The 22,156-nt window shown below is 35.5% G+C and overlaps 1 protein-coding gene across 1 annotated transcript; it reads right to left on the bottom strand.

Moving 5' to 3' along the window:
* Nucleotides 1-28: 28 nt before the first annotated feature.
* LOC131166449 (uncharacterized) lies at nt 29-16,027 on the bottom strand. The gene is made up of 2 exons (XM_058125030.1): nt 15,441-16,027; nt 29-653 (listed from the first exon to the last, which is right to left on the bottom strand). Exons 1-2 carry the CDS (start codon nt 15,526-15,528, stop codon nt 49-51), a joined length of 693 nt encoding a protein of 230 aa, XP_057981013.1. The 5' UTR covers nt 15,529-16,027; the 3' UTR covers nt 29-48.
* Nucleotides 16,028-22,156: the final 6,129 nt, after the last annotated feature.

The following is a 22,156-nucleotide window of genomic DNA, read 5'->3' as shown; positions in this document are numbered from 1 at the left end:
TATAAACAAAAAATGTAACAAAATCCCGTGAGAAAGTGCTTATAATTGTCATGGCCAATTGAAGTACAATAGTTGCAAAAGATGCAGACATAAGAAACCTATGGTGAATGTATTTATTAAGTACAAATTGGTTTTCTTCTGTCCCCCACTGCATGGAGTACTGGATCCACTGAAGCACCCTTTCTTTTGCTTGATCCCCAGACCAAGATCTTCAAGAACAAATGTAGAATTTGCCTGCCCACTACTGAATAAAACACACCAAAGGAAAGTCCCTTTGTGCCCTCCAATCAAGCCTACTCCTACCTCAGTATGTGTTTTATTGCTCAAAAGGGAGAGAGTTTTCTTGTCTCGAACAAGAGCTTGTGAAAATGCTAATGATGGCTCAAGGTACTTGGATTGACACCCTACAATGTGGCCAGATACAGAACTAACAGTAGGCAGCTCCACGCCACAATTGGGAGCAAAAACTTCAGTAAAATCATCTTCTGATGGTTCACAGTGTACGGTATTGTTGCTGCTAGTGCAGTTCTCCTTGCATTCATCTACATACTGCAATGCCATGCACCCGAGACCCGGACTGTTGTTTAATTTTGGAAGCTTTTGTGCAGTTCTATTCTCATTTATTATGCTAACAAGGTCATTTGCAGGATTCCCTGTCCAATAGAAAAGCATTTTCCATGCAAGAGAATGCACGGATGATGGATTAAACATGTAAGAAAAGCATTAAAAAATGTATACATTTCTGAAGAAATTAAGAATGCATATGTTTATTCATTAGCTAATCATGCATTGGTCTTTATTATAGAATCTATGAAATTTTGTTTAGGCATACTTCTTGTTCAAAATACAGAAAATGATTTTAGCAACAACAATGATGTTTCAAAAGTCAGGAATAAGCACCACACCAAGGGGGAAAAGGGGGTCAGCTATAGGCACGACAATGACAACTTTGTAAATAGATTCTTTAGTCCTTGCAGACATTAAAGAAATATACCAGTTTATTATAGTTCCATACGTCCATAATATTTTTTTCCAGTCATGTTTTGATGAAATATGCATGTTCTTGCATAACTTGATGTGATTCTAAAAGGCTTGAAATCAATTTTAGGCATTAATCAGACAAAACTTACAATGCAGGAGCCCATGCAAACACATCTAGTAGGTTATACAAAGAAATTTTAGTCAAGTAGAAATGGCAACATGTGTCCCAAGAGGATGTTTCCTCATTGAGTACTTTTTATTAAGATACTTGCATTTGACATGTAATTTTTGTAGAAATCAATGTGCATGTGACTATTTCACCACAATAACAGGGACTTCCCTGTTCTTCTTGATTTCCTGAATGTAATTCAGTGACTAGTGTTTTAGTTTTTTGTTCTTTTGTGCTATATTTGAATGGCATCTACTTGATGCCCTGTTTGTCTTTAATAAAATTTCTCTGTTGATCCAAAAAAGAAAAAAAAAAATTAGAATTTGATGAAAAGGCACGGTTCAAATTTTTTACTATTATTTGTCTTGAAGGTAGGGGTGTAAGTGAGTCAAGCTTACTCGCAAGCTAGTCGGACTCGACTTATCCCCTAACTTGACTTGACTCAATTCTACTCGAGTTTGAGCTACTCAAGAATTTTAACGAGTTGAGTTCAAGTTCAATAATAGTACTTGAGTCGAGTTTCAAGCCTAATTGAGCATTTTAATTTTATTATTTTTATATTATATATTCATATAATATATATTTTATAACTACATTTAACATTATATATATTTATATATGCATTTAATATTAATTTAAAATCGAGTTGAGCTTAATCTAGTCGAACTCGAGTTTTATGAACTTGTAGCCAAGTCAAATTTGAGTTTAAAAATTATGAAATCGACCAAGTTTGAGTCGAGTTTCGAGCTTATCATTTTCGAGTTGAGTTGAGTTCTAGTATTTTATTGTGTTGACTCGACTCGATTCAACTACACCCCTACTTGAAGGTACCATTTTGTGCAATGGGATCATTATAGAACAAGGATTTTTGACTTCAACAAAGGAAAAAAAATGGAGTGATTTCAGCAATGGGGCATCCAAAGATGATTACAAGCAAAATATTTAATGGACTTCAGTTCCAGCCCAATTATAAATCCACCATTTTCCTCCAGCTTTTAGCATATCATAAATTTAGTAAAATGGTCAACAACTTATAAAAAGATTCATTAAAGGGCAACATGGGGTGCCATCTAAGCACAAAACAAAGCAAGAAATGTATCAACTATTTGTTGAACACTAGGACCGGCGTGGAAAAAAAAAAGAGTATGAATTTACCAACAAATGTTGTTGTTAGACTACCACTTTACCTAAAAGCTTAAGCTGATAGGTTCAAGCTTTAACACTCCCCCGCACGTGCAGCCCAACAGGGCGTGGAAAGAAACACATGATAAATAGCACCCATGGTAGAGAACACAATTTTTTTTTTTTTTTTAAATACCAAAGTAAATTTGAGCAACAAGACTAGAACCCAAGACTTCCTGGTAACCAGCTCTGATACCATGTTAGATGACCACTTTACCTAAAAGCTTCAGTTGTTAGGTTGTGGGCCAACTGGCCAACAATGCATATCAAGCTTTAACAATTGTGATGTCCACTCAGTGCTCAAGGTGGTTGGGTTCAAGCTCAATAGAAAAAAAAAAAAAAAAAACATTAAGACTACTTTTTTAAAAATAAAAATAAAAAATCAATGAATATGCATCAAAGTACAAAACACGAACTGTTTAGCAAGCAAGCTAGTTAGTCATTTCCCATTCAGGCAGTATCTTCCATCAGGCGACCCACTTTGTCCAAAAGATGGCTAACTATTTTTATATTTTAAGCCTTGGACACATTCTTTATCCTTGTCCAACGAGTTTAAGTAGCTGAATAAAAAATTGAATAACTACTCTTAATCTCATAGGAGACAACAAAATACAGGAAATCTAGCATGAGAGCGATGACATTAGTTCCTTACCAAGAAATATGCAATGGGCACTCTAATTAAGGGTTATTTCTCAACAAACGTGAATCTTGAACACAAATAACTACAAAACCACCTGAAGGTCCGGAACCCTGGCTAAACAGTGTTCAAAGAAACTTCTAACAATCCTCCAGCGCTACCTGGGCAGTTCACTTGTTCTTCCAAACTGTAAAAATTATTGTTCTGGACACCTTTTGGGTGACCTAGAAGGACATGTTTTGTGTTCATTCCAACAAAAGAGACCTAAATTTGTTGTGTTATCCTTGCAGTGTTGCCTACTTATGTTGTCATTCTAGACACCAAGATGTTTTTTTCCAACCCTCAGACATGAAATCCATTATGTTAAAAATATTCTGTTAACCCATGTTGTCATTCTGCTAGGAGGAAGCTATTCAATCTTAAAAATTGCTTTTGTGCAACCATGTTTATGGGGGCTATTATATTATGCATTCACAAATTATCAAGGAGCAAGGATGTGGTAGACTATCAAATTGTACCTGACAACAATCAAACATGGAACAGACTGGGAAAATCTGAAATTCCGGTTGGTTGTGATGTTACAACTGCAAGGCCAGAACAGTTCCAAGGTATGCCAATAAACTAATGAGCTACTATAAGCTATTCAATCTTAAAAATTGCTTTTGTGCAACCATGCTTATGGGGGCTATTATATTATGTATTCACAAATTATCAAGGAGCAAGGATGTGGTAGACTATCAAATTGTACCTGACAACAATCAAACATGGAACAGACTGGGAAAATCTGAAATTCCGGTTGGTTGTGATGTTACAACTGCAAGGCCAGAACAGTTCCAAGGTATGCCAATAAACTAGTGAGCTACTATAATTAAGAATGCAATAGAGGAGAGAAGGCTGCTGTTGGTAGGGAACTCTTCGATAAAGATCAAGATTCAGAATGAAAGGAAGCTTCAGTTTCTAGTATTAACAGCTAGTGGGATAGGTTTCTCAAGATCTCTATTATTTCACACTAAAATCATCCCCTGGTTGATCTCAAGTGTGGAGGAGATAACTCAGGAGGAGCAAAGAAAGGAACTTGCAACCAAAAAATGGGGTACGATAACCTACTATACCATGTTTTTATCAGGAAATTTAGAGGGGGTGTCTTGAGATTAGTGGAGAAGGTTAAGGATAAAGGAGTATTCTTTTTAGAATGGACAAGAAAAAGGAGGAATGCTTCAAGCTCAAAGCTGCAATTTCCAGGCTAAGGACTTCAGGGCTAAGGCAAACGAGCAGCAAGGAAGCAAGAAATCACAGTAAAGTGGAATGGAAAACAACTACGAGCAAAACATACTCCCAAGTTGTGCAGGATAGGAAGTACAATACTGGGGGAGAATGTAAAATAAAACTTAAAAGACGCTGGTATATTCCTGGAAGCTGGCGAGTAGAGTACTATGGAAAGAGAGAGGTCCTTGAAAGGGTGTGCCTGATTGGCAGATTTGATGAAGGATATGCAAACCTGCAGGAGCTCAGTAAATGGTGCGTGAATGAGTGGGACATCAAAGGCAATTTTCGGATTAAGAGGTTGATGTTCAATCAATTGCTGTTCGTCTTTGAGAATGAGAAGGTTGCAGATGATGTGTTATACTCGGGTAAAAGGGTGTTTCACAACAAGTTTCTGAGACTTAGAAGGTGGAACTCGGTTGCTCAGTGTCACAAGCCAAGAGAAGCAAGAGCATTCAATCGGCTAATCATTGAAGGACTGCCCTTTCATATGAGAGGTAAGGGGATATTAGAAGCAATAGCAATTAGCTGCGGGGGACAAGATAATTTGCAGAACATAGATTGGCAGGAGGAAAGATTAAGAGTCCAAGCGAGAGTTTCAAAGGTCATACCAGAGTTTGGGGGACAGGATAATTTGCAGAACATAGATTGGCTGGAGGAAAGATTAAGAGTCCAAATGAGAGTTTCAAAGGTCATACCAGAGTTCGTGTTTATTGAAGATGGGGATATTGCATATAAGTAAACCTGAGGGTGGAACAACATGTCCCCATCCTCAAAAACCCAGCAAGGGTAGCAGAACATAAGCAGAAGAGTTCCATGGAAACAAGATTCTCAAAATTGGTGATGAAAGGAGATGCAAATACCAGGAAGGTCCTCAACAGCAACAATGAAGAATCAGCAATAAACATAGCAGAAATCAAGTACAGGCGAGATGCAGTGGAAGGAGGAGGAAGAAGAGGAGTGCGCGACTACGCCCATGAAGGGCAAGCACACCCACAGATTTCCAAGCATATTCGGGTAGGTGGATTAGGTGGCAGAGCTGTCTCTCAATCACAGCTGAATTCAAATCCAAAATTGAAGTTGCAAGAGGCGCCTAAAAGCTGCAAGAGAACTGGGCCAATAAGGAAAGAGTGGAGACCCAAAAGCAGAGATGAAACGCAGGCCCAAAACAAATTAGTGGAAGCCCAGCAGCTGAGTGAGCAAGGCAGACGCCCACCTCTTTACTGACATGGCATGACAGCCCAACACCTCTCGGCCAGGTATGTCTCCCTAACAAATGCAATTATGGACTTGTGGATTTTTCCAATTTCAGGATTAATGTAGAACAAAACAGAAATGAATAAAGAACAATTGAAAGGGCATTAGAAATCAATAAGGTAGTTGGTATACAGGGGGGATGCAACACTGAGCTGCGGGATTTATTCAACCGAAGTGAAGAAGGCAGAGAAGCCTAGAATACTCTTGCAAATATTCAATGAATACCAGAATAATCTCTTGGAATGTTAGGGGTCTAAATTGCAGGGTAAAAAGAAGTAGAGTCAGGCAAATGCCGGGGATATGGAGGTCAGTCATCATTTGCTTTCAGGAAACAAAAATGGAAAGCTTAGAAAGAAATACAATGAAAGCAGTGTGGAAAGAAAATCAGGTAGATTGGGCATGCTTAAGTTTGAAGGGAGCTTCGGGAGGGATTTTGATTGCATGGAAATCGAATGCCTTTAAGCATAAAGAGATTATCAGGGGAAATTTTTCCATCTCCGTAATCCTTCAGAATATTCTCAAGGGCTGGGAATGACTTCTCACGGCTGTGTAGAGGCCCTCCAGTGATCAAGTTAAATCGAATTTCTGGGCTAAATTGTCGAATGTAAAAGAGAAGCTAAACTTACCCCGGTGTGTACATGGAGACTTCAACGAAATCAGATTCCCTAACGGAACACTAAGATGCAACAAAATCACTAAGGCTATGAGCTCCTTCTCTGAATTCATTTCAAAATGGGACCTTGTTTACCTTCCTCTTAATGGGGCTAAGTTTACTTGGTCAAACAACCATGAGGTACCAATCATGTCATGGCTGGATAGATTTCTTGTCCCAACCGAATGGATGGCTAAACACCCTCGTATGTGTTAGATTGCCCTTACTAGATGTACATTAGACCATAACCCAGTATTGCTAGACTGTGGACAGATTAAATGGGGAAATGCACCATTTGATTTGATAACAGTTGGCTCATGATTGAAAGTTTTCCAAGGTTGATAGAAGGCTGGTGGAAATCATTCGAATTCAAGGGATTGGCAACTTTTGTGTTAGCCCCAAAATTGAAGGCACTAAAAGCAAAACTGAAAAATGGAGCAAGGAGCACTTAGTCAATGAAAAGCTGCAGAAACACTGCTGAAGGAGATGGACTTGGAATAAAATGGAAGAAGAAGGTTCTTTGAGTGGTCAGAATAAAGCTTTGAACGAGAAGGCTGAGAAAAATCTTCTTCAACTATTAGATTGTGAAGAAGCTTCTCGGAGGCTTAAATCCTGAAAATTGGCTGAAGGAAGGAGATAAAAATACAAGATATTTTCATAATATGGCCTCTTTGCATAAATGAAGAACTTTATATCAAGGATGGTTATTAAAAACAAGGAGTGTAAAGAGTTTGATGACATTAAATCAGAGGCCTCAAAAATTTTCCAGGATCTTCTACATGAACCTTTTACTTGGAGACCTAGTTCGAAAGGTGAAATATTTGCTTCCTTGGCTGATTGCATCAGAAAGAAATTGGAATCCCCTTTTACGGAGGCTGAAATTTGGAGTGCTGTTAACTCCATGAATGGGGATAAATCTCCTGGACCAGATGGATTCACATCAACCCTTATCCACAAATGCTGGGGTGTTATGAAAGCTTATTTTGTCCTAGCTTTTCAGGAGTTCTTTGAGAAGGGAAGATTTGGAAGGAGTTTGAATGCTACCTTCATTGTAATTGTACCGAAAAAGGGAGAGGCGGAGAATATCAAAGACTACAGGCCCATCAGCTTCGTTTGTATCTTCTACAAAATCCTTGCAAAGGTTCTGTCAACTAGGCTGAAAGAAGCCATACCGTTGAGCATTTCTAATAAGCAACTAACCATAGTCTCAGGAAGGCAGATCTTGAATGCATCTTTCATTGCAAATGAGTGTATAGACTTTTTAAGGAGGCATAAGAAGGACAGCTTTGCATGCAAACTGGATTTGGAAAAAGCAGTTGACCATGTGAATTGGGAGTGTCTTCTTAAAATCATGGAAATCATGGGGTTTGGAGTGAAATGGAGGAATTGGATAAAATGGTGCATTTCCATGGCTTCTTTTTCGGTAGGAGAGGCTTGTGGATTTTTTAAAAGCTCCAAGGGGCTTAGACAGGGTGATCCGTTATCCCCCTTTCTATTTGTCATTGTCATGCAGGCATTTTCAAATATGATCTCCAAAGCAATCATCAGAAATCTTTTGAAAGGAGTAAATATTTGAAACAAGACAGATTCTATCAACTTATCTCACCTGTTATTTGCGGATGACGCTTTGATATTTTGTAGCAGCTTAGCAACAGAATTTAAGAACTTGCTAGCCATTCTTCAATGCTTTGAAGCGGTTGCAGGATTGAAAGTGAACCTAACCAAAAAGCCTCATTTTCTCGGTAGGATCTTCTGAAGGTGTTGATGAGATGGCAAGAATCTTAAAATGCAGATTGGGATCCTTTCCTACTTCGTACCTGGGCCTTCCCTTGGGAGTCAAATCGTGCTCTCTACGTATTTGGGACCCAATAGTGGAGAAGATGGAGCATAAGCTGGCTACTTGGAAATATAAATTTCTCTCATCTGAAGATAGATTGACTCTTATTAATTCTGTTCTTTCCAATCAGCCTATTTATTTCATGTCAATCTTTCCTATGCCAAAGAAGGTTACATGTATCATCGAAAAGTTGAGGAATTTCATGTGGAAAAGCTCGTCTGAGGATTTCAAATATCCTCTTGCGAACCGGAGATTGATATCACAACCAAATTTAGGGGAGGCCTTTTACAGCCTTTTTACTCCCAAGCCTCCCCTAAATTTCATCCGGAAAAACTCGTCTGAGGATTTCAAATATCCTCACTGAAATTTAGGTGAGGCTTGGGAGTAAAAAAGCTGGAGTTTATGAATAAAGCATTAATAGGGAAATGGCTTTGGAGGTTTTGCAGGGATGACAAGTCACTCTGGAAGAAAGTGATCTGCATCAAATATAGGTACAATAATGATGAATGGGTTCCAGTTTTTCCTTCTGGCAGTCAAAGATGGGGATTGTGGAGGAACTTTGTCAAGCTGAAGGCAGTCATTTGGGATCACATTACGATTAAAATTGGAAACAGGAAAAAAACAAAATTTTAGTTGGACAATTGGGCTGGAAAGTCTTCACTTAAAGAAATTTCCTAAATCTTTTTAGTCTGGCCCACCAAAAGGAAGCCAGGGTATCTGAGATTATGTACTTGTCCAATAACAATCTTTTTTGGGATGTGTCCTTTTTCAGGCAAGTTAAGAGGCAAGGAGCTTGCCCAAATGATTGAGTTCTTTAAAGTTCCATATGAGTCTAAAATTAATATGGGGGAATCAAACATGTGTGCATGGGAGCTCACCAGTTCTCAGACCTTCTTGATGGCCAGTCTGTACAATCACCTTTCTCTAAAGAACTATCAGATTGACATTAATGTGCCTCTTAAGGCATTATGGAACCCCTTCATCCCCTCAAAAATCAGTGTCTTTTGCTGGCTAGCAGTGAGAAACAAAACCCTCACATTTGATAATCTGCAAAAAAGAAGTTGGCAAATGGTGTCCAAATGTATACTTTGTAGGAAGGAAAGCAAAGAAGTGAATCATCTATTCCTACATTGCTCTTTCAAAAGGCAGATTTGGGAATCAATTTGGCATCGGACGAAATTGCATTGGGTTATGCTTAGTGAGCTGTCTTCACTATATAGGTGCTTGGAGTTTTGCCAGAAGTAAAGGGTTTATCAGAAATTTTAAACTTGCAATACCAACTACCATCTGTTGGGAAATTTGGAAGGAGAGGAATGGGAGAATCTTCCGGGAAAGGTACTCTTAACACCTCCATAATCTCTCAAAAATGTATGTCAATCCTTCATAGCTGGAGTCGTTTAAATTCAAACCTGAAAGCGTTGAACTAGGAGGAATTTGAGTCTACTATCTCTGCATTGGGGGGCTGATTTGTAAGCATTTTCCCCATCATTTTATGTAGAAACTCGAACCTGGAAAATAAAGAAATGAATAAGAAAAAAAAGAAAGGAAAATTTAAAAAGGGCAAACAGAAGGTTTCGTCAATGAATCCCCTGCTTTTGTTGACGAATGTCCTTCTATAGTTCGTCAACAAATTTCAAGCGTCGTCGACGAAGAGATACCGAGAGGAATTTCAGGTTCATCGACGAACCCCTTCTTTCGTCAACGAATGTCCTTCTACAGTTCGTAGGCGAAGGTCCCATTTCGTCGATGAATCATGCCGAGTCAAAGGGGTATAAATAGAATTTTAGGTTGCTTCTTTATTAAGAAATTTAATTAGTCTTTCTCTCTCTCTAACCCACGAACCCTCACCCCTTCTCTCTTCAATTTTCTCGTTGTTGGTCGCCTAATTCGATGATCGGAAGCCACTGCGAGGATTTAGGAGAAATTCTCTACAAGTCTAGCGGAGTGGATTTTTGATTGGGACTTTTCAGGCACCACTCAAAAATCAGGGTAAATAAGATATTTTAGGGTTTAATTGTTGATTTGGAGTATATAAGGCCTAGGAAGTGCTTAACGAGAAATATTTTGTGAGTTGAGTTGATTAATTTGGGAAAAATGTAATTTCAGGGTTTTGATCTTCAAACACCACAGGGTGTGGATTTAGGGTTTCTAGTAAGCTAGGTAAGCGGATTATATTATGTCAGTTAATTTTGAAATATAGACCGATTAAATTACATATATGATTTTCTGAACGAATTGGGTAGATGAAAGGATGGTTTTGACTATTATCTGTTTTGGGGAAAATTAACGTGATTGGTTTGAAATCTCCTATTTTCTATAAAATAAACAGTTTAAGTTAAATAAAACCCTGGAGATGTTCAGACCCTATTTTCAACAATTTATGTTTTTTCCCGTCAATTTATTTATTTATGATCTATCAGATAAAAAATGTGTGGCATGAGAACAATTTCTAAATGGTATATATATAAGTAGAATGTTTTTACTGATAATACGAGATATGATATGATGGCCGGGGGCCGAGATTTAATATGACAACTGGGGGCCGAGAGTTAATAAATGACAGGTTTTATATGAAATGAGAATAAAGCAGTTTTTATTATGTGAATTGCCATATATGATTTTAGAGCCCTATGAATATGAAATGTGATGTTATGAGCACGGTACAGTAGCAATATGTTGGCAAAGAGTGCAATCACACAGGGATGATAGTGTGATGATGGATAAACGATTTGGTGACCTGGGTCACAGTACTACTTCGAGGTTTTTGCCCGAGGGGGCCCATCCGAGGCAGTTTCTGGATGACCATACGTAGGCGCAATCGTACTTACTACCTTTTCCGACTCAGTTATGGTTGATCGGCCATATGTTCAGTCCAGCCTTTGGGCCGCACAACTCATCATAGAGGGAAACATGTCGTATGAGTTTATGATAGCATGATGACACTAATACAGCAATCCAGGTTGTATCTTTTATGCATATATGAGCAAATTTACTATAAAAGGGCTATATTGAGCCCACGGTTTATTATTCAAATTTATGTATTTTCAGATATACAGTGTAGTATAGTTTAAATGTCATTTCATATTCAGTTAAAATATGGAAGTTTTATATTCACACGAGAACTCATTCTAGCCACACACTGATAGTAATATAATCCGTCTTACTGAGAAGTGTCTCACCCCATCATACAAATTATATTTTTCAGGTCCTTCAGGGAACTGTACCTAACTTACCTTGGGGCAGGGATTAGACTTCTGGGAGTGGTTATCAAAGCTGGTGAGATACCAGATGTCTTATTTTGTTATTTTGGGATTGTAATATATAGATAAATAGTGGTGTATATGTATTTGGGATTAGATAGAACTCTGGTAAAAGTGTTTGGATGTTTTTAGAAATTTTCTGCTGTATGGTTTAATTACAATAATGGCAGGTGCACCCAAGATTCCCGGGTTAGGGCGGGTTGCTTTTATATATGCTACAGGTGGTATCAGAGAGAGATATATATATAGATATTTGTATGTTTTAATTAGCACCCCGGGCCTACGTGGCGGGTTAGGGCGCTACATTTTAGATGCTACTAGATGTATTTTTGTGGAAGCAAGCTCCTTTGTAGCTAGCTTCGTCTTGCCTACATTGGTTGTATTCTTTTTTGAGGTCCAAGCGTCTTGCTTGGCCTTCCTTTCTAATGCATCACCTTTTTTCAAAAAATAAAAATAAACTAGCGAGCCATTGACAGATCAGAGGTGATCATGTGTTGCTTCAACAGAAAACAGGAAGAATGGTTACAATAGAGACTTCTTAGCCACCTGGTTTAGTTGAGGAAGGTTGATACCACAATGGCCTACGTTAGAACTGATAAGACACCTCATAGTTTAGAAATTTCTTGTTGCCATTACTTCTCTATTTTTTTTGCTCATCAGAATGAAGAGGGATTGCACCAAGGAGGTCAACAGCATTTTTTGACCTTCAAATAACCATCACACAAACCAACAGCAGCTACAGAATTTTTTGGCAGTCTGGCTATAATACTGATGGGATTGTTAACAATCTCAGCCACTCAACCTGCACATCAAGTTGAATTATCCAAAGCCTTGTGTTATGAGGGTGTGTGCTAGCTAGTGATGTGGAAAAATTGTGGGTCCAATAGTGCCTCAATGAAGAAAACTTCATTGTATTCAACAATGGAAGTACAATTAACTATTTGAGGCTCACCACATGTCTTGGAAGCTGAGAGATTCCCCACCTCCCTACCCATAACACCACCTCTAATGTCAAAGAGTTCATCAGCCTAGATTAATTTCTAAGTGGTCAAGAGGCAGCCATAAGCCCACCTAAGAAGTTCAAGAGAAAACTGAAATTTATGAGGATAAAAAATCAAATATTAGTATCACTTGTGCAAATTGTTGCATAATGTAGCCTCATGATTACAAAAAAAAATATTAGAAATTTTTTATTCTTCAAAATGGACATGAGTCGTGACTTTTCTTATTAAAATAGGGCGCTAGACTTGACTCTAGATATCATTGGTGCTTCTAGGATGAAAATTGATGTTGACTTCTGAACGAACTTGGTTGTTGAGACTCCCAACGAGCTTCAAGAAAAGCTGCCAACCACTAGGAGTCTAGGACAGATATGTTTGTCAATGACATTAGTCTTCAACCTCAGTAATTTCCATTTCAAACTCAAAGAATGAACAACAATTAGTTGCTCCAGAGTTTGTGCTGAAAATTCTTTAACTATCGTTGTTGAAAATCCCCTTCAGATGATTTCTCCTCCATCCAGTAAATATGTGCATATCCCTAGCATCTTCTCCCTCCACATCTTCTTTAACCAAATCTAGTGATAGGTTTCCATCTTTATAAAATAAGTACCAAATGAATATTTGATTTAGTTTCCCATAGATTTTGAAATTAAATTGACCTCTTGTTTGGAGCCCTTGTTGGTTTACTGGAGGACATTGGAGCCTTCTATGCTACTTGCAGTTGGGGGCTCTTCTAGAAACTCTTCCATGGTGACATGCAATGCAGTTCATGTGACCTCTTCTTCATTTCCTACATGTTCAACTTTGCTCCCGTTCACTCAATGTCCAGTTTTCTCTATCAAGGGGAGTTTGTTGAACAACTATCAATGGAGAACTTTAGATGTTTATCTTGTAGCTATAGCTTCAGAAATTAGGATTTTCTTTTAGTTTGGACAATTTTGGTTATTTAAGAATTTAATTCGTTTAGGGTTATTTTGTGTATATTACATACTTTAGGGTAATTTTGTGCTTATTTGTTTTAGCTGTAACATTGGGTGTATAAGGACTCAGTACATGAGGCTTTGAAAACCCTAAACAAGTGGAAAAAAATAACATGCAAAGCCACCAGCCAAATAGAGCGGCATCTGCCAGATAATGGATCTCCCACTTTGATACAATTGTTAAGGTGTTAAAGACTAATTGAATCAACATTAATCCAGAATGCTTTTAGAAAGATGTACTAGATTTAACAAAATGGAAAATTAAGCATCAACAGATATTAAACATTTATTAAATCTAATTTTAGTTAGTTTTACTTTCCCAATGTTAAATGAGATAGTCTATCATTTTCACAATTGACCACCTCTAGGAGTGCTACCTTAAAAATAAGGACAAAAAATTTAATGAAGTAAATATTTTCCATGTAAATAGCAATTTAATGACTTTACATGCCAAAATATTTCCAAAACATGGGGATTTATTGTTGAAGGGGATTGAGTAACACCGGGTATATTGTAAATAAAAGTATTTTTGGACTAAAAACTATATCAAATGCACTCCTTTTCATTTGTTGTTCCTAATTGCGTAGGGACACGCATCATTTAATTAGACATACTCATTATTAGTGATTTACAATAAAATAAATATTTAAGAAGCCATTTAAAAGTGACTTTATTCATCATGTAAATACCACAAATGAACTTTAAGGGAAATCTTGCTGAATTATAAGCATCCTTACAACTGATGGTAAAGATTCTGTCTCCCAGCTGAAGATTCTGTGATGTATTGATGAAATCATGTGTGTTGTAAATGCAATATGAAATGTTAAAATTACATGCTTTTGAGAACTAGAATTTTGCATTGGCTTCTTAACAGAAACAAGCTCCTTATCATGATTTTTTTCCCTTTTCTTTTCAACTGTTTTCAAGGAAAGATTGGATAGGGCTCAGTATTATTTCAAAGTACTCAATAAACACACAAACTAATGTAGCAGCTACAAGAAGGAAAGGTTTAGTTATACTCATAAATACTTATAATATTTTATACTTTGTGGAACTCGAATTATCTAAAGATCTGCGAAAGCAAGCTGTTTCTAGTGTATGCAAGATGCACAATCCAAGCATTTCTTTGAACTAGTGATCAAGGCTGAATACAAAACCAGGGGTCGCTATACCCATATACCCATTATTTCATCAAAATATGAAGACTGTACATTTAATTGCTTAGTTATACTCATATTAATACCAGTTGCGCATCACTGTTCAGTTAATAGCTTATATTAAGTATAGTATCATTGGCTCATTAATTAGGCTCACCTATTTTATTAAAGGAAATTATTGTCTTGTCCCCTGTACATTTTTTTCCCAACTCCTACCGGTACATTTCATCAACAAAAGAGGACTTGAATTTATGTTCATCTATCTACTATCAATTCTGTACCTACTCAATTTGGTTCATGCTCATCAAAGATATGGAATACATATCAAAAAACAGTCAAGCAAACTTTAATGTCCAATAATCTTCTCTCTCAAATATTAAATCCAATAGCAACATCAAGAAGGTGTTTTTTTCTTGTCTATTAGCAACCTAACTTGCCTGAACTACACAGCAGGGTAGCCTACTCCCATCTCAAACCCCTCCCACACCTTCCCATAGTTTTACCTCTAACATGGATGTAGCACGCTCAAACCATTGGGTCGTCCCCTATCAGAGGCTATGAAGGGCATTCTAGAACATTCAAAAAGAAGGCCCTTTTTACAGAAAGCAACAGAAACTGAAATTTCTCTCTCTTCTATTTTCATAAACCCAGATATCATTCACATGTCAGTCCAAAAACCTAAGGAAAAAAAGGATATATATTTTTTTCCCTTTTCGACATTGTGCTGTGTGGTTCAGAAAACAGTTGTCTTGTTCTTAATTCATTGGGTGTTATTTCTGGAGGCCCAGATAATAAAAATATGAAATTATCAGTTATTTTCTTTCCCAGTACTTTCTCAGAATCCAAACAGAAGATGAATATATAAAAAGAAACTAAACCCTTCGAGACTTCTCACTACCACAGCACTATTAATAAGCATTGTTTTAAACCTAATCAATGAGATGTAGCAAGTCTGAAGAACAGTCAGAAGAAGAAGCCCCAAACGCAAAAAGACAGCTCACAGAATGGTAAAATAGAGTAAACATAGTTTCAAATCCAAAAAAGACAAAGAAGCTGCATCTTACCATGCTCCTTGGAGAAGACAACCCCAACCCCAACAAGCAGCAAACTACAGAGAACAATCCACTCGCAGCACCACAGCCTCTTCACCATTTCTAGCCCCAAAATGGCAAACAGAAAACAAACCCAATTTTCAGTAAAGGGTCCTTGAGGGAGAGTATAAAATGCCCTTGTGAGAGATGCAAAGGAAATGGGAAAGAAAATGGAGTGCAATTTTCCCAGAAAATAGAAAAGAAAAGAAGAGACATGATTGAGTACTGCAGTGAGTGAGGACAAAAGGAGGGACGGCAGTGGTCCCAAGGTAGCCGTTGTGTGAGTTGCTCATAGGATTGCTTTCTGCATAAAATGGAGAGAAGATTGGAAGATTGACTGCAGAATTTCAAACCCTAGCAGTGTGGTGGGCTCCGCCTCCTCCATTGTCAGATTAGGAGGGAAAACAGGGAGGGTTGTTTGGGGAATTTGGGATTTTCATGGATGGCCCACTTTCTTTGGATCCGGAGAAAGCATTTGCAAAGTTGCCCTAGCACCGAATTAGGGTCTGAAATCAAAAACCCTAATTTGTGCAAGTCAGTGTCATCAAAAGAAGAGTCATGAAATTGACTATTAAAAAAATTCAAAATTTATAATTTTATAAATTATTGCAGTGGGCCAAAACTCAAAAGTATAAAATATTTATCAAAGATCATAATTTGAAAATTTTAATTTGGAATTAAAAAAAATCATTTCTATAATTTACTACTAATATGTCTGTTTTTTTTTTCTCTATAGAGTTATTGATGAAATAATATAATTTTTTTTCACGATTAACTTTTTTAAAAATGTTTTTTGAAATCATCTTATTTTTCATTTTTATCTAAATTAAGTGGGTCATTATGTGTAGGACATAAATAAAAAATTATCAATCATATAGAAATATTATCTTACTTCTTATATAGCAAAATAAAAAATAAAAAATAAATAAAAGTTTTTATTAAAGGATCGTTTTGAAAATTATATTATAAATATCGTATCTTTTCAAAAAATATAATCTTAGTATAAAAAACATATCGTTATCATTATCTTTCCATAGTACATTTTTTCATGTCCATTTTATTTTAATTTATTTTTTTAAAGATATCTAGCCTTTGAATTTATTTTTTTTCATTCAAGTTCGACCAATTCTATTAGATGATTGACTAGATCAAAAATAAAAAAGAACAAAAACTAAATATAACTTAGACCTTTAATTGTTTTTATGTAGAACAATTGAAATACGACAACCACTTTTTAATTTAATATAATCATTTAAGTATTCTTTTTATTTTGTTTGAGAGTTTGGAGTTTCAATTTTCTATTCGAGTTTGCATGAATATTTTTTAAAAAAATCCAATACAATATTATATTAAATCTAATTAAATTTACACAATTCTAAATCCAAAACCAAAATACTGCATTAGTGTAAAACTTTTCTATCATAAGCTTATGCCTCATTTTGCTGCAGAAAATATTTTTTTTTATTTCAGTTTTTATTTAAAAAATTATGAAAATTTGCTGCAGAAAATATTTTTTTTTATTTCAGTTTTTATTTAAAAAATTATGAAAAAATTTAGCTAATTTTTCATTTTACAACGTTTGAAAATAAATAAACAACAAACAAATTTTTTATACTATTTTCTTGAGAAGACAGTTTTATTTTTCTTTTCCAATTTTTCAAATAATTGTAGAAATATCACTTTATTTTTCAATTTTCTAAATTTATATAAAAAATTTAAAAATATTTCTCATTATTTTTCTAGATTTTAACTGTTACTTTGCATATGGGATAAATTTTAGATTTTGGACTTTTATTTGTTGTAATTTTGTATGGAGTTTCTTCTAAATCGATGCAAATCCAAATTCAAATCTCAAATTCATTATTTCAGATGTAACTTATATAAAATTTAAAAAATAGTTAAAAAACAAGTTGTCTTTTGTGATTCTTTTGAAATGTAAGTTTTGTATATTTAAACAAACTCTTTATTTTTATTTTTTAAAAATCATAAAAAATTAAAAAAAATAATGTAATTTTTTATAATTACTTAGAAATTGATACTTTTAAAAATTAAAAAAATATATTTTTCACAACTTAATAGACCCTTGATTTTCTTCAAAAAATAATAATAAACAATTGCAATTACGAAAAAATTAGAGAGAAAAAGTGAAAAGTCACACACTCCAACAAAGTAAAAATCATTACGATGATCTTTAGTAGCTTTAGTTTGTTAGACCGGACACATTTTTTTTTTTAACATTGTGTAAAGCTCTAAATTTTTGGTTTTGGAAATAAATAAATTAGTTTTCTTGGATTCAAGAATTAAGAAGATGTGTATAAGAATAGATTAAGGAATATAGTTATATGCGCTCCTACGGTACACAAAGATAGAGTGACAGAAAAAGGTCAAAAGCAAAAAAACTAATGTGCTAAAAAGCCTAGAAGTATATTTTTTTCAATATATATATATAGCATTATTTGAATACATTCAATAAGATTTCTTAGAAAGATGTCATTACTGATTTATCTCTATTTTCATCAACATTTCTTCAATCTCTAGTTAGTTTTCATACTATATAATTTCAAAAGTGTACTAAATAAACATTTCTTGTATAATTACATTGCTAGGAAATCACTTGACACAGAATCTTCACCTGTTGTCCTCATTTAATAAGTTCATCTTCATTTTATTGTTATCAGCTTAGTTGCTAAATTATTTGCTCGACCACCATTCCTCGTGTATTTCGAAAAAAAAAAAAAAACATAATTTAATATAAACAATGCCCCTGAGATCTCCATATTTGATTTCAAGAGAATACTAATTTGTCACAATAATCATCTCTTTAGGCATTGAAATATGTTAGAAAACTAATAATATAAAATGATAAAACTTAGATACAAAAAAAATAAAAATAAAATCACAATTCAAAAATAGGTTGAGGCACGAATATCTCACTCTCTTTAAGGAAATTCATGTTCTTTACGGTTTATTCGCTTAGCGCACGAACGGGTGCAGCAAAACTCATCAAGACTTGTTTCCCCTAACATGCAACAGCCTAATTTGAATCGTATGACTCTCTAATTTCGCACAAATGTAGGAGTCCAATGCTCCACAAAAAAACACCTTTCTTTGCTTGTCAAACTCTCTAAACTCAAAAAACAGGATGATATGATGAGAATGAAGAGAAGAGATTAGTGTATTGTGCTAATGACTCAAGGGTCTATTTGTAGGCACAAAATGACCCTTCATTCTCCATGTACTTAATAAATATGATATGTATATATTAAGTAGATACAAACCTATATTCAAGGTATATTTATATAATTAATCTTATGCATTTATGAAATACATGAATGAATGGCCATAACCTAGTCCAAGGTACATATTTTTTTTCAAAATAATAAATACACTAACAATACAATAATAATATTAAAATACACTAACAATTCCCCCCGCATTTTAATATTATGTATGTACCATGCATGTAGAGAATTTAACAATCAAAGATGAATAATTATGTATAATGAAGGTGTGTTCTGCTTCACTTAGCGAACAATAATCTTTACTCCAGAGTCAGTAGTGGTCTCAGGCTTGAACTATGTCTGCTTAAGAGAAATAAAGTATTACTGCTCACACATAATCATTTAGGTGTTGACATAAGCTTTAATAGTAAGCACGTTTCGGCCTTTTACTAATCCTAGTTTCATAAGCATATTTGAGAACAAGCCCAATTTTCATAGAGAGCAGCCCCACTTCCACACTCACATAGGTGAAATCTGTCAAAGGTACTCCTGTAACTCTGACACCCCACTCATAACAGATACAGATTATCATTAGGAGTTTTTAAAAACTCAATCTCCTCTGTTACAGGATAAATGCACTTACATCATAGTGATGAGTTTAAAAATAATAGTGCATTTCTTACGACCACCATATGATTCGTTCTTCCCATCGAACCCAATTATAGGATCTCTGGTCCTTGGGATAGGTATGCTCATATATGGTTCATGATTTTACGATCTTTAATCCTATCCCCCTCAATGTATTTAAGACCCTTTCTCTGGCTAAGACCTTAATTAATGGATCCGCAATATTTTTAGAAGATTTTATGTAACTCACTTCTCTTCATGAAAGATAGCATCCCCTGATTCAAAGATTTCTCAATGTCTAAAAATCTATAGGTCGTACTATGCATAGAATATCCAATAAAAACACAAGTAGAAGCTCTAGCACCTAATTTAGGTCCTTTAGGATCTGTGAGCCTTACAAAGGCTAAACAACCTCAAACTCTAAGATAATATAAAATAGGATTATGCCCCTTCCAAAGTTCAAATGGAGTAACTTTGGTCTTTTTGTGTGGCACTTTATTCAATACATGACAAGTAGTTAAAATTGTTTCTTCCCAAAGATTAGAGGTGCACCTGATTCTATTAGTATGGCATTAGTCAAACCTATTAAAGTTTTATTCTTCCTCTCATCTGTGCAATTTGATTTGGGTGAATAAGGTGAAGTAACTTCATGGATTATTCCTAAGGATTCTACAAATGAGTTGAATTCAAAATATTCATACTCATGACCTCTGTCACTTCTAATTCTCTTAATTTTTCTACCAAACTTGTTAGCCTTGGTGGCTACATGTTCTAAATTGTATTGTTTTGATTATAATAACCCATTAGTGGTTCTTGGTAAACTTATCTTTGCATAATAAGTTATGGTAAGTCAAACTCAATTGTAAAGACTAAGCAAATTCTTAATAGGTTAGACATCATCCAAAAAGGGGAGGTTGTTAGCCTCGGGGACTACATAATCATGTTTATCGTGTTTTGATGATATTAACCTATTTGTAGTTCCTAGTGTATTCCATCTTTGCAGATCATGTTTAGTACAGGTTCTAGTGACAGGTTCATGAAGTACTGGATCAAAGGTAAAGATCGAATCGAGTAGACGTCGAGTAGGAAAGATCATACAGACACTCACTCAGTTTGGATTCAAGCACACCCAATGAAGATTGAAGTAGAATTGTTTATTTGTAATGGGGAATGTTTGAGGTAGCTTATTTTGTAACTGTTGTGGTTTTTTTCTTGCATGATTTATGAGCAAGAGTTGAGCAATTTGCATATGCTTATTAGGACACTTGAGTTTATAGGTTATCACTAAGTCACAAACTCAATACTCATGGTTTTCAAAGATAAAACAAAGAGTTTGACAAAACATCCTATACTTAAATATGTTTTCAAATGGGACAAGTGTTAAGTGGTATTTGTGTTATGATATTTTATATACTTAGTCCAAAACAAGTTTTATGTCTAAAAGTGTAGAGACCCAAACCTTAATAAGCTGGGTTCTTCGACAAAGGAATTACACTCGTCGATTAAGTCCTTCAGAGCCTCGTCGATGAAATTCAGAGCCTCGTCGACGAGCAAATACCGAGCGGGTTAGAAAAATATCCGAAACTTGGGTTCGGCGACGAAGGGATGGCTTCGTTGACAAGCTGTGTGGTGGATTCGTTGACGAAGACGCCACCTCGTCGACGAGTTGGACTTGATCAAAGGCCCTATAAATATCCATTTTAGTTGCTTAGAAGCTAAGTTTGCTTCCAAAAGCTCTCTCTCTCTCTCTACCAACGAAATTTCTTTCTCTCTCTCTCTCTAAGATTCTTCGTTGTTAGATATCCGTCTCAAAAAATGGAGGTTCCTGCGTGGATCAGGGGAGGAAGTTCTACAATATTAGTGCATCAGATCGTTGTTTTGGAGATTTTTGGGTTTTCCCAAAAATCGAGGTAAGGATCTGATTTCAGTTTTGATTGGATATTTGGATAGTAGTAGAAAATATAGTAAGATTATATTATGTGGTTTTTAGGTTTTGAGGTTCCGGATTGTTGGTTTGGATCGTTTCGTACGAAGTTTCGTTTCGAGTTAAAGGTAAGGGAAAATTGATTACAACAACATTTTTGGAAAAACTAAACCGCTAAAATAGCTAGTTTATATTATTATGTATGATTTAACTGCTTATTTGCTAAATTCTACCAAGTAGAAATGCCGGTTTTACGATTTTACGATTTTTGGTAAAAACGAGGATTTTGGCGTATGATCTCCAAATCTTATGAAAATCACTTATTTGCATTTATATTATAATAGGAGATGCTTGAATCCTTTACTTTTCTTTTTAAATGAAGTTTACTGAATTTATATCATTTAGCGGATTTTTGAACTAAACTCGTGTGATATATGTTGAAATGGAAATGTATGAATTTTCTATACTATTGATATAGATTATGGGAACGGAGTTCCAATTTATTATACTGAGTATGTGGCAAACAAAGGTTGGTGATACACCGAGCTGTATCAGTAAACAAAAAGAGGTAAACTGAGTGGATAGGCACCGGTTTGAACCTAATGTGATTATTTGAAATTTGTGAAAATACTAGAATTGCACATGTTACTATATTTTGCTATAAATTGTATATATGATACTGGAACCACAGCTTGTGACCAAAAGAAGTTGAAAGAAACTTCAGTAAAAAAGGGTTGAAAGATACTCCAGTTCGGGGGTTGAAATAAACTCCTAGGGCTAGGTACTGATGCTGGCAGTACAGTGCAACCATACATGAGAAATTAGTAAGGGTATGTTAGATGGTCGACCTGTGAGGAGTTAGTAAGCTGCTAGTAAAAATAAATTTGGGGGCGATCGAACTATAAAGATGCTCGCCT

Source organism: Malania oleifera, chromosome 10 (assembly GCF_029873635.1).
Source record: "Malania oleifera isolate guangnan ecotype guangnan chromosome 10, ASM2987363v1, whole genome shotgun sequence".
NCBI classification, from domain to species: domain Eukaryota; kingdom Viridiplantae; phylum Streptophyta; class Magnoliopsida; order Santalales; family Ximeniaceae; genus Malania; species Malania oleifera.
This window is presented reverse-complemented; position numbering and strand designations above follow the sequence as displayed.

What these genes read in the sequence shown, in the direction of transcription:
- LOC131166449 (XM_058125030.1), bottom strand. Translation starts at nt 15,528, where the DNA reads ATGGTGAAGAGGCTGTGGTGCTGCGAGTGGATTGTTCTCTGTAGTTTG. An exon ending in TGTCTTCTCCAAGGAGCATG is followed by an intron (nt 654 to 15,440) that starts GTAAGATGCAGC and finishes TCTATTGGACAG; the next exon opens with GGAATCCTGCAAATGACCTT.